The following is a 13,686-nucleotide window of genomic DNA, read 5'->3' on the forward strand; positions in this document are numbered from 1 at the left end:
ACCTTACTTTCTTTGCTCATCTATAAGAAGCAGTTCCTCATCTTGTTAAAGTTTGATCATGAGATTACAGCAATTTAGTCACATCTTCAGTCTCCACTTCTTATTCCGGTTCCTTTTGCACCACATCTGCAGTTATGTCCTCCCCTGAAGTCTTGAACACAGTCATCCATGAGGGTGGGAATCAACTTCTTATAAACTCCTATTCGTGCTTATATTTTGGCCTCTTCCCATGAATCACAAATGTTGTTAATGGCGTCTAGATTGGTGAATCCTCTCCACAAGGTTTTCACTTTGCCCAGATCCAAAGGAATCACAATGGCAGTTATAACCATATTATAATAACTATTAAATTATAAGTCTCGAAGGTAGAAACTACTCCTTAATCCTTGAAAATTGCTGAATGGATATTGTGTTAGCAGGCATAAAAATGACAATGTCATTGTATGTCTCCCGTCAGGGCTATTGGGTACCAGATGTATTTTCAGTGAGCAGTTAACATTTTAAAGGAGTCTTTGAGAAGGAAGTCTCAACAGTGGGCTTAAAATATTCAGTAAACCACATTGTAAACAGATGTGCTGTCATCCAGGCTTTGTTCTTCCATTTAAAGATGACAAGCAGAGGAGATTTAGCATGATTTTTAAGGGTCCTGGGATTATCTGGATGGCAGATGGCTTCAACTTCAAGTCACCAGCTGCATTATCCCCTAACAAGAAAGTCAGCCTGTCCTTTGAAGCTCTGAAGCCAGGCAAAATAGGTGACATCTTCCAATAGAAGACCATTTCATCTACATTGAAAATCTGCTATGTAGTGTAACCACCTTCATTAATGATCTCAGCTAGATCTTTTGGATGACTTGCTGCAGCTTCTCTATCAGCACTTGGCTGCTTCACCTTGCTCTTTTATGTAATAGAGCGTTTCTTTCCTTACACCTCATGAACTACCTCTGCTAGCTGCAGATATCTCTTAGCGGAACTTGCTCATCTCTCTCCTTCAAAGAATTGAAGAAAGTTAAGGCCTTGTCTCCATTAGGCTCTGGCTAAGGGAATGTTGTGGCTGGTGTGATCTTCTCTCCAGACCACTAAAACCTTCTCCATATCAGCCATGAGATTGTGTTGCTTTCTTCCTTGTGTGTTCATTGGAATAGCACTTTTAATTTCCTTCAAGAATTTTTCCTTTGCTTTCACAACTTGGCTGTTCAGTGCAAGAGGCCTAGCTTTTTTGGTCTATCTCAGCTTTTGACATGCCTTCCTCACTAAGATGATTTATTTCTGGCTTTTGATTTAGAAAGACATGAGACTCTTCCTTTTACTTGAACACTTAGAGGCCATTGTATGGTTATTAATTGGCCTAATTTCAGTATTGTTGTCCTTCAGAGGGTAGGGAGACCCAAGGAGAGGGCAGTTGATGGGATAACAGCCAGTCAGTGGAGCAGTCAGATAAGCTTGCCATTTTATATGGATGTAATTCATGGCGCCCCAAAACAACTGCAGTAGTAACATCAAAGATTGCTGATCACAGATCACTGTAATGAATAAGCTTGAAATAGTGTGAGAATTACCAGAATGTGAACAGACACAAAATTGACAAATGTTGGAGAAATGGCACCAGTAGACTTGATTGACACGAAGTTGCCACACACCTTCAATTTGTAAAAAAAAAAAAAAAAAAAATACAGTAACAGTGAAGCTCAGTAAAGTGAAGCACAATTGAATGAAATATGCCTATATGTGGCCTTTTGTGACTGGCTTCTTAACATGTTTTCAAGGTTCATGTCATGGTGTGTATCAGTGCTTTATACCTTTTTCTGGCTTTTTGATATTCTGGCATGTGAATTTAGATATTTTGTTGAGTCACTTTTTGGTTAATAGACATCTACAGCCATTATGAATAATGCTGCTATGAACATTCATGTCTAAGTTTTTTTGTGAGCATATGTTTTTAATTTTCTTGGGTATATACCTAGGAGTAGAATTACTAAGTCAGATGGAAAGTCTCTGTAACTTTTTTTTAATTTTTATTTATTTATGATAGTCACACACAGAGAGAGAATGAGGCAGAGACATAGGCAGAGGGAGAAGCAGGCTCCATGCACTGGGAGCCCGACGTGGGACTCGATCCCGGGTCTCCAGGATCACGCCCTGGGCCAAAGGCAGGCGCCAAACCGCTGCACCACCCAGGGATCCCTCTGTTTAACTTTTTTGGGATATTGCTAAACTGCTTTCCAAGTTAATTGTACCATTTTACATGGCTTCAGGCATCCTTGCCAACTCTTGTTGTCATGGTTAGGTTTGGGTTTGCCTTTTTTTTTTTTTTTTTTTTTTTTTTGGTTATAGCCATCGAAGTGGGTGTGAAGTGGTACCTCATTGTGGCTTCAATATGAATTTCTCTAACAACTAATATTGGGCACATTTTCACATGCTTACTGGCTATCTGTATTATCTTTGGAGAACTGACCAGGAGGGGTTTTGTACCATATTATATCAGGTGGGTGCAGGCCACCTACCCTCAGAAAGACTAAAGGGGCTTGTAGAAATCTGACCTTTATAACCCATCAGGGCTTGCTTCTGTAACAAAGTTTTTTGCTTCTTCTCACAAAGTTCTCTTGTGAGGAGGAGAAACTGCTGGGAGTGAAATCAAAATTGAGCAGGAGACACAGAAAAAAGGAAAGAATATAGACCAAAGTCAGGGAAGGGAACAGATCCAAGAAATTCTGAAAGCAAGTTGTCACATTTGTCAACACATACATTAACAAAAACAGACTTCTCAACTTGAAAGGCTTTCTTGAATCACACTTTGTCAGGAAAACGAATTTCACATAAAAGTAACAAAAGTATTTGAGGTGAAATCACATAAAGTTTGACTCACAAACAAGGAAAAAAATATACAAAGTGGTTTGTAGGCTAGTAGGCAGCATGTTACTTCAGATGTTTCTACATGCAAGTTAGCAGACTACAAGGGGTTTTGAGTATAATATTTGAGTAATTTACACTTTTCTGAATGTACATAATACACGTAAGGAATTTATAGGAATATTAGCCTTGATTATCCTGAGTATTCTGAATGTTTTAAAGATGTTTCTTATGGGAAAAAAAAAAAAAAAAAAAAAAGGTTTCCATGAGGCAGGTGGGAGGATGGGTGAATTAGGCAATTAAGAAGTGCATGTGCCGGGATCCCTGGGTGGCGCAGCTGTTTGGCGCCTGCCTTTGGCCCAGGGCGCGATCCTGGAGACCCGGGATCGAGTCCCGCGTCGGGCTCCCGGTGCATGGGGCCTGCTTCTCCCTCTGCCTGTGTCTCTGCCTCTCTCTCTCTGTGACTATCATAAATAATAAAAAAATTAAAAAAAAAAAAAAAAAAAAGAAGTGCATGTGCCATGACAAGCACCAAGTGTTGTATGGAAGTGTTGAACTGCTCTGTTGTACACTTGAAACTAATATAATACTGTATATTAACTAACAAAATTAAAACTTAGGGGATCCCTGGTGGCTCAGCGGTGTAGTGCCTGCCTTCAGCCCAGGGTATGATCCTAAAGTCCTGGGATCAAGTCCCACATCAGGCTTCCTGCATGGAGCCTGTTTCTCTCTCTGCCTGTGTCTCTGCCTCTCTCTCTCTCTGTGTCTCTCATGAATAAATAAATAAAACCTTTAAAAAAAAATTAAAACTTAAAGGGCACCTGCATGGCTCAGTGACTGAGTGTCTGCCTTTGGCTCATTCAGATCGTGATCCTGGGGTCCTGGGATCAAGTCCTACATCCCCAAGGGGACCCTGCTTCTCCCTCTGCCTATGTCTCTGCCTCTCTCTGTGTGTCTCTCATGAATAAATAAATAAAATCTCTTTAGAAAATAAAAACTTAGAAAAAATAAGATACAGAATAACATCCTGATAAGTGATGAAAGAGAGAAATGGCGACAAAACAGAAACAATTGTCACCCGCTGTTTCAAATAAAGCTAAGAAACATTTTTTAAATATTATAAAATGTGAAAAAATATCGTAAGTCAAAATGAGAAAAACTGAACTCTTTAAGATTTTATTATTAAAATTATTACATATAATCACCCAGAATCACCAGCAAAAAAAAAAAAAAAAGACATAATTTTAATAAAATTACTAGCCTATAAACAAAATCCTTTGGCCATCTAGAGAAAAAAAGCCATGTGACTTATAAGGGAAACAAAATTAGACTTTCATCAGACTATTCAACAGCAATGATCCGTGCATAGAACAGATTCATAATACTCAAGGAAAATATGTGGGCCAGGAATTTATAACCAGCAAAACTGACTTTCGAGTTCACACAAAAGTTTTTTTGTTTGTTTTTTTCATAGCAGCTTTGAAGGCCAAAAACTGGAAGTAATCTATATATGTATCAGTAGGTGAATGGATCAAACTGTGCAAATGCTGTTAGCAATGAAAAGAAATGTCTATTGTACTGATACATTAAGAATGAATTTTAAAGTAATTATGCAGAGTGAAAAAATCAGACAAAATGTACATATTATGAATTCCACGGATCTAAAATTCTAGGAAAAGTGAACTAAAGTGACATCAGATCAGCTAAGTTTGGGGTGTAAAGCAAGGCCAGGGGAGAGGAGTCAGGAAAGAGACCAAAAGAGACCAGAGAAAACTTTCAGGAGTGATGGGTATGTTTATTTTTTGTTAGATTTTCAGTAAAATAGTTTTTTATCATTTTTTTTATTGAGGTATAACTGACATACATTTATTTATACAACATAATGGTTCAATATTTGCATACATTGCAAAATGATCACCACAATAAGTCTAGTTAACGTGTGTCACTGTGTACAGTTACCCAAAAAAACTGGTCTCTTGTTGCTAAGAAGTGCTGTCCTAGCAACTTTCAGGTAGGCAATACAGTATTAACTATAGTCACCAAGGTGTATGTTACATCCCTGTGACTTATTTTATACCTAGAGTATCTTTTGACTCCCTTTTACACAATTACCCCTCTCCTAAACCCCCACCTCATTTGTATCTATGAGCATAGAGTTTTTCAAACTGTTAGTCCTTTTTTTTCCTTTTCTTTTTTTAAGATTCCACATATAAGTGGTATTTGTCTTTTTCTGACTTATTTCATTTAGCATAATGCCCTCAAGATCCATCCATGTTATTGCAGATGACACAATTTCATTTTTTATGGTTGAATAATATTCCATTGTACATACACACACACACACACACACACACACACACACTACATTTCTTCTTTCATTCATCCATCGATGGATACTTAGGTTGCTTCCATGTCCTAGCTATTGTAAATAATGTGCAGGGAGCAGGGGGGTGCAGATATCTTACTGAATTAATGTTTTTGTCTTTTTTGGATAAATACACAAAGGTGGAATTGCTGGATCATACAGTATTTTTATTCTTAATTTTTTGAAGAACCTTCCTGTTTTCCATAATGGTTATACCAGTTCATGCTCCCACCAACAGTTCATGAGGGTTCCCTTTTTTTCCACATACTCAGCAACACTCGTTATCTTGTCTTTTTGATACTGTCATTCTGACTGATGTGAGGTGATATTTCATTGTGGTTTTGATTTGCATTTGATTAGTGATGCTTGAGCATACTTTCATGTCTCTGTTCATCATCAGTATATCTTTGGAAAATGTATTTTCAGGTCCTTTGCCCATTTTTAATCAGATTATTTGGGGGTTGAGCTGCAGTTGTTCTTCAGGGTAATGTTGGCAATAAACTTGGAAGAATTCATTCCTTTTTTAGTTTTGGAATAGTTTGAGAAGGCAGATACTCATTCTTTAAATGTTTGGTAGAGAGTCACTGGACTGAATCAGTGGAGCATGCAACTCCTGATCTCAGAGTTGTGAGTTTGAGCACCACATTGGGTATAGAGATTACTTAAAATCTTTTTTAAAATAAATGTATGATAGACTTCACCTGTGAAGCCATTTAGTCCTGGACTTCTGTTGGAAGTCTTTTGATTACCAATTCAATTTTTTTTCTGCCTTTTCTTTTTCCCCCAATTTCATTACTAGTAATCAGTCTATTCAGATTTTGTTTCTTCTTCATTCAGTCTTGGAACGTTGTATGTTTCTAGGAGTTACCCATTTCTAGGTGGCTCAGTTTGTTGGCATGTAACTTGTCATAGTAATCTTGTAATCCTGTATATTTCTGTGGTGTAAGTTGTAATTTCTCCTTTTTCATTTCTCATTTATTTTTTTTTTATTTTTTACTTTTTTTACTTTTTTTTAATTTTTTTTTTCATTTCTCATTTTATTTGAGTCCTATCTTGAGTCTGGCCAGAGATTTACCAATTTTTTTTATCTTTTGGAAGAAACCACTCTTTCACTGATCTTTTCTGTTGTTTTCATCTCTATTTTATTTCCTTTCTGATCTGTATTGTTTCCTTCTACTACTCTTGGGCTTGTTTTGTTCTTCTAGTTCCTTTAGGTGAAAGGTTTAGATTAAGATTTTTCTTCTTTCTCACGGTAGACTATCACAATAAATTCTCCTCTTAGAATTCGTTTTGCTGCATCTCAAAGATTGTGAACCTTTATGTTTCCATTTTCATTTTTCTCTTTATTCCTTTGATTTTTTTCATTGATCTGTTGGTTGTTTAGTTTCCATGTGTTTATATTTATTCATTTTTTTAAATTAATCCCTTTATCATTATGTAATGCCCTTTTTTGTCTCTTGTTGCAGTCTTTGTTTTAAAGTTTGTTCTCAGGGCGCCTGGGTGGCTCAGCCATTTAAGCATCCAACCCTTGATCAGCTTGAGATCTATTCTGACCTGAGCATTGCTACTCCAGCTTTTTTTCCCCCTCCATTTGCATGGAATATCTTCTTCCAGTTCTTTCAGTTTGCCCTTATGTGTCATTAGGTGTGAAGTGAATCTCTTTTAGGTGGCAGGTAGATGGGTCTTGTTTTTTCATCCATTCACCCTTTGTCTTTTGATTAGAGCATTTAGACCATTTACATTTAAAGTAATTATTGATAGGTATGTACTTATTGCCATTCTTATTAATTGTTCTCTGTTTTATAGTTTCTTTGTTTCTTCCTTTAAAAAAAAAAAGATTTTATTTATTTATTGATGAGAGACACAGGCAGAAGGAGAAGCAGGCTCCACGCGGGAAGCCTGATGTGGGACTCAATCCTGGGACCCTGGGATCATGCCCTGAGCCGAAGGCAGGCATACAACTGCTGAGCCACCCAGGTGCCCCCCTTTATGTTCCTTTCTTGGTCTGCTTAGATTCCTTTCTCATCTTTTGTGTATCTACTGTAGGCATTTGCTTTATGGTTACCATGAGGCTGATATTTATTTATAATATATAACAGTCTATTTGAAGTTGGCAAGAACTTATGCATGAATGCATTTTTACTCTCCACCCATATTTTATGTTTCTGAGGTCAAATTTTGCATCTTTTTATCTTGCATATCCCTTAACTAATTATTATAGTCGTAGTTATTTTTACTACTTTTGTCTTTTAATCTTCATATTAGCTTTATTTGTGATTAGGCCAGTACTTTTACTACATATTTACCTTAACTGGTGAGTTTTCTACTTTCATATGTTTTCCTGTTATTAATAAGCACCTTTTCTTTTCAACTTAAAGAATACCCTTTATCATTTCCCTTTTTTTCCCCAAAGATTATTTGAAAAAGAGAGAACAGAGATAAAGCACAGATTGGGGGGGAAGGGCAGAGGGAGAGGGAGAAGCAGACTCTCCACTGAGCAGAGAGCCCAACGTAGGGCTTGATCCCAGGACCCTGAGATCATGACCTGAGCTAAAGGCAAATGCTTAACCATTTAAGCCATGGTTAATGCCATCCAGACACCACCTGCTTTCACATTTCTTGTAAAGCAAGCTTAGTGGTCATGAGTTCCATTCATTATTTGCTTGTTTGGAAAGCTCTCCTTCAATTCTGAATAACTTCCGTGGGTAGAGTACTCTTGGTTGGAAGTTTTTTTCTTTCATCACTTTGAGACATGTTTTTTATCTTGATTATAGTGGTAATTTTACAGGGTATACCAATGCCAGAGCTCATTAGATTGTGCGGTTTATGAGCAATGAATGTCAATAATACCTCAAAGCTGTTCTTAAAATTTTATTTTGGAGTAGAAAGAAACAGACTGTTACTGCTATGCAAGAACTCAAAAACTATTGTTTCCATGAGCACTTTCTGAGGTATCTACTAGAGAATAAGCTTCAGACAACAAAAATGACTAGAAAGACATCAAATATAGTTAACTGTAGAGAACTAAGACTAAATGAGGGTTATAAGGCAGAGTATAGCTATATGCTCTGTTAAGGTATCAGGCAGCTGTTTAAAAAGTGGGCATGGGGCTTTGGGTGGTTCACTTGGTTAAGGGTTAGACTCTTGATTTCAGCTTTTTTAGGTCATGATCTCAGGGTGGTAAGATCAAGCCCTGCATCAGGCTCTGTGCTCAGCAGAGTATGTTTGAAGTTCTCTCTCTCCCTCTCCCCCTCGCCCCACTTGCATGCTCTCTCTCAATAAATAAATCTTTTTTTTTTTTTTTTTTTTCTTTAAAGTGGGCACATGCAGAGCTGGAGATCTAGGATCTTTTAATGTTGGTAACCATACACTAAACACCCTGCTCCTTCCCAAAAAAAAAAAAAAAAAAAAAAAAACCTATGGCAGAGAATGGGGAGAACACTGCAAACATTTTTTTAAATGTTTTGACTTATTGTATTGGCAGTAACTGAGACTGTTGAATATGAAATGAGATAAAATAATTATGTGGCAGTGAGCATCCCTAGCACCAGATTATAGTCTTGAAATATAGTTCCTCACTAAAAGAAACCCTAATTCTTGAGGAACTGGCTGATCTTAGGTCTGAGGCAGGAAATGTATGAAATAAGCCTGGGACATTTTGTGATACCTCTAACAGAAATGATCAAAGACATATTTTGATATAGTTAAGTCAGAGGAGCCAATTTGAACACGTACTACAGTTAGGTGTCAAAAATAAGAATAATTGCAGTGAACTGAAACCCATCAAATATGCTTAAAACCATGAGTTTATAAAGAGAATCAGGGTGGCTCAGTCATCTGCCTCCATCTCAGCTCATGATCCCAGGGTCTTGGGATCCCAGAGCAGCAGGTCTCACATCAGGCTTCCTGCTTCCTGCCTACCACACTTCCTGCTTGTTCTCTTGTTCATTTTCTCAAACAAAATATTTTTAAAAATAAAAAATAATAGAATCATTCATCCTTGAAGAATGTGTCAAACATTTATCCTACATTTCCAATCTGATCTGTACCCATGGGGAGCCAAATATGAATGAGGGAGATCTCCCCTGTCTAGATTATTCTATATAATAAATAACAAAGAAATGAATATAATATCACCATTTTGTAATGTCCAATGAATTAAAAGAGGCATAAATTGTTCATAGGTACTAATACCATAAAAAGACAACCTGATGTCATTTGTCTCCCAATGTAAGAATAATTTACTGCCTGTAGTGTTTTTTTAATATTTTTAAAAGATTTTATGTATTTATTCATGAGAGAGGCAGAGACACCGGCAGAGGGGAGAAGCAGGCCCCGCACAGGGAGCCTTATACGATCGATCGATCAATCGAGGAACTCTGGGATCACACCCTGAGCCAAAGGCTGAGGCTCAGCCACTGAGCCACCCAGGCATCCTACTGCCTGCAGTCTTAACAAAGGAGTCAAACTTGACTCTGACCCAGTCTGCGATCCAGCTGACAATTTTTAGGAATTCAGAGGTCTGAGTGTGAAATAGCAAATCAGCCTGAGAGTCTATAAGTCAGATGACTGGTCTTTCTTCAACAAAAAAATGGTAAGGAAAAAAAAAGATTAGGGGGAATCTATAAATAAGGAGATGTAAAAAAAATTTTTCAATAAAAAATTGGGGATCCCTGGGTGGCTCAGCGGTTTGGCGCCTGCCTTCAGCCCAGGTCGTGATCCTGGAGACCTGGGATCGAGTCCCGCGTAGGCCTCCCTGCATGGAGCCTGCCTCTCCCTCTGCCTGTGTCTCTGCCTCTTTGTCTCTCTGTGTCTCTCATTAATAAATAAATAAATAAAATCTTTAAAATAAAATTAAATTAAAAAATTTAAATGGTGAGACAGTATAGTATCTAGGGATGCATATTTGGGTGACAAAACTGAAGGGGAAAAAAAAGGAAGAAATCAGAAGTCAGGAAAATGTTGCCAAGGAAGAATGGCTATGACTCAGGTGGGACATAATGACAGGGCTTCCAGGGTAAATGGCAATTTGATATCTTGAACTGGTAGTGGTTACAAGAGTGCTTTAGAGTAGTACTTCATTAAACTTTGCATGTTTTTCTGAACCTGTGCTTTCTGTTCCTATATTTTTTTAATGTTCTGTTTCTTTAAAAATTCCTGGGGAGTCCCTAACTCCTACTTTAAATGTATATTGCTGAAAAATACATGTACTGGGATCCCTGGGTGGCGCAGCGGTTTGGCGCCTGCCTTTGGCCCAGGGCGCGATCCTGGAGATCCGGGATCGAATCCCACCTCGGGCTCCCGGTGCATGGAGCCTGCTTCTCCCTCTGCCTGTGTCTCTGCCTCCCTCTCTCTCTCTCTGTGACTATCATAAATAAATAAAAATTAAAAAAAAAATACATGTACTGTTAGGACTCCTTGAAGGAGCATTATGGGGGCTAATCCTTAACAAAACAAAACAGTGGTCCTGCATAATCCTGTCCTGAGAATTGGAGGGGGATACACTGCAGCTTTGAGTCTGCAGAAGCAGGGCTTTGCTGCAGGGCTAAAGGGCAGTCACCCCAACCCTTTCCTCACAGATTGGCTGCAACGCCGTCAGTTGGGCCCCTGCTGTTGTACCTGGAAGCCTTATAGACCAGCCATCGGGACAGAAGCCCAACTACATCAAGAAGTTTGCTTCGGGTGGCTGTGACAACCTCATCAAACTGTGGAAGTAAGTGGGTGTGGTGGACTTACCTCAAGGGGACACTTCTTACCTTCTACCCTGCTATCTACTGTGACTCAGCCACAGTTCTGAAGAAATGGGATCCCCTTCTTTTCCCCTCCTGCCTACAGAATACGGTTTTCAGTCTGTCAGAGGACATCCTTTAAAAACAACTTGGCCTTGCTCAAGTACTTTAATTCTTTACCTGATTCCCAATTCTTGGAGCCATTGGCTGTGGACAAACAGCATTTCGTGGAATATTCTTCTATAGCTGATGAACTGAGTAAAAATCTACAAGGTCAAGGAATGAAATCAAAAAGATGGAATAGCTTCTTGGCCCCTGCAGAGCCTACAGGGTGGGGGTACAATGGAGGTGTGGGAAACACACCTGGGCTGCTACCTGCTGCTGCATTTTCCCTTTCTGTCTCCTCTGTTAGGGAGGAGGAGGATGGCCAGTGGAAGGAGGAACAGAAACTAGAAGCGCACAGTGACTGGGTTCGAGATGTGGCCTGGGCCCCCTCCATTGGCTTGCCTACCAGCACCATCGCCAGTTGCTCCCAGGTCAGCTCAGATCCATGAGAGCTTCCCGTGTTGTTTAATCTCTGAGTAAGTCCCATCGACCATTACAGTCCCCCTAAGGTAAAGTCTAAAAAGGTAAGGGCAAGGCAACAGGCACCTCTGGACTAGTGCAAGTAGGACAGTGCTAGGAGCCAGGTCATCTTGTGGAGAAGGCTTGATCAGAAGGCACAAGTGGCTTACCTCCACTGAGCTATGAGTTGGGCCAACTCCAGACCAGTTTCCCCTCAGCATTATGCAGCTGGTGAAGAGAGCTGCCCAGGTGCATTCTGAGAGTGTTCCCAAGCAGGGACCAGGATAGTTGGAAGTCCTAGGATCTTGGGCTCACCTAGATCAGTCTTCACAGACAGATCACAAAGGAAAAACCAAGGACAAGCCTTAAATTATATGCTAACTCCACCATAGACAAAGGTTAGCCAGGCTTCACTTGAGCCTGTTATGTTTGGTTCTAAATTTGAGGACTTTTTAAACTTGTCCCTTCTCATTCTCTGAGCTTGGTTTATAGACAGCCATACCCCTTGGGTTGAGAAAATTAGAGCCAAAGGCAAAACGAGATGATTTGGCAGACATGAGGAAAACCTAGAGAACATTTTAGAGTTAGCCATATAAAGTTCATACCTGAAACCAGTATGAGCACAAGAACCTGGGAGACACAACCAATGTAAAATATGTTCCTGGGGTAAAGGGATAATGCTGGGCTGGAAATTGGCCATCACATCTGTGCACACCCAGGACGGTCTTGGCTGTGCATTGTGCTAAATCCCACCTCATTCCTGCAAAAGTCCAATATGGCTCTAAATAGAGAGGATATCCCCAGTTCAAGATCCTTGCCTTACCTTCCCTGATTCTAACCTGTCTTTTCCCAGGACGGTCGTGTGTTCATCTGGACTTGTGATGACACCTCAGGCAATACATGGTCACCCAAACTGTTGCACAAGTTCAATGATGTTGTGTGGCATGTGAGCTGGTCTATCACAGCCAACATCCTGGCTGTCTCGGGCGGAGACAATAAGGTACAGTCCATTTCCATGACATGGTGGTCAGGGCTTTGTTTGTCTTCACCCACTAAAAAGTGCAGTTGAATTCTCCATATAAGGTTAGGCTTCGAAGGAGCCTTAATGAAGACTGTTTTGAGCACATCTCTTAAATATATCATTAAATCTTACAATCCCCTGCCCTTCCCCCCTCCACCTACTGTCCCGAGGTGGTTTGTCCCCCCCTTTTGCAAATATGAAAGAAGCTGACAGTGGTAGTTAGACTTGCAGAGGGGCCACAAAGCTATTAGGTGGAAGAGTTTGTAATCAGGCCCAAGTTAAATCCAAACCCACTGCCCTGGTAGTCCATCACTGTCACCATTTTACCACCTTGTCTTCATGATGACATTCAGTTAGCACTGCTCAAAAGTTAATAGATTAAAAAAAAAATCTCATAAACAAAAGCATAAAGATTGAAGGTTTTTGTCAGACACCAAAGAGGCATATTTCTAAAAATCTGTGTAATTCATGGGTATTATTATTCACCCACTGTATACCTTTTCTGCACTATGAGCCGTACAAAGGAAGAGAGACATGGAGACAAAGTGGCCACTGGAAAACAGTAAAACAAAAAGTAGCTCAGAACATTATAGCAACAAAGCAAATGCACTTGAAAAATTCTGACCACTTCATTGAACCCTGCCGTATAAAGTTACAGATCTTCTGCCTAAGAGGAGAGGGGTCAGCTAGAGAGATGGCAGTGACTTGTTACCTCTTCCTTTCTGAAGGCAGCTTTTTTAATCATGACAAAATACGTATAAAGTTTCCCCATCTTAGCCGTTTTTAAGTGTATAGTTCAGTAGTTTGGAGAACATTCACATTATTGTGCAGCCATCACCACCATCCACCTCTAAACTGTTCGTCTTTCCCAGCTGAAACTCTGTCCTCACTGGACACTAACCCCCACCCACCCCTATCCCTGGTAAGCACCATTCCTACTTCATGCCTCTGTTAATTTGCCCTAGGGACCTCCTGTAAGTGGAATCCTATAGTGTTCTCATCTTTGTTGTACCACGTGTCTGTTTCAAGACTGAATCATACTCTGTTCTGCCACATTGTATTTATCCATACATACATTGAGGGACCCTGGGGTGCTTCACCTTTGGCTCTTATCAGTAATGCTGTGCACATGGGTGTACAAGTAACACACCTTTGAGA

The 13,686-nt window shown here is 39.6% G+C and overlaps 1 protein-coding gene and 1 long non-coding RNA gene across 3 annotated transcripts in view; one reads left to right on the top strand and one right to left on the bottom strand.

The window, feature by feature from the left end:
- SEC13 (SEC13 homolog, nuclear pore and COPII coat complex component) overlaps positions 1-13,686 on the top strand; it is a 33,600-nt gene that overhangs the window by 11,229 nt on the left and 8,685 nt on the right. For both annotated transcript variants that reach the window (XM_072785155.1, XM_072785156.1), the window contains exons 6-8: positions 10,794-10,927; positions 11,356-11,479; positions 12,361-12,507. In XM_072785155.1, coding sequence (XP_072641256.1) covers positions 10,794-10,927; positions 11,356-11,479; positions 12,361-12,507 — 405 coding nt within the window. The remainder of the gene's footprint in view (positions 1-10,793; positions 10,928-11,355; positions 11,480-12,360; positions 12,508-13,686) is intronic.
- LOC140609853 (uncharacterized) lies at positions 4,624-12,674 on the bottom strand. The gene is made up of 2 exons (XR_012011585.1): positions 11,678-12,674; positions 4,624-11,209 (listed from the first exon to the last, which is right to left on the bottom strand). It is a non-coding gene; the product is annotated as an uncharacterized lncRNA (long non-coding RNA).

This window comes from Canis lupus, chromosome 19 (assembly GCF_048164855.1).
Source record: "Canis lupus baileyi chromosome 19, mCanLup2.hap1, whole genome shotgun sequence".
NCBI classification, from domain to species: domain Eukaryota; kingdom Metazoa; phylum Chordata; class Mammalia; order Carnivora; family Canidae; genus Canis; species Canis lupus.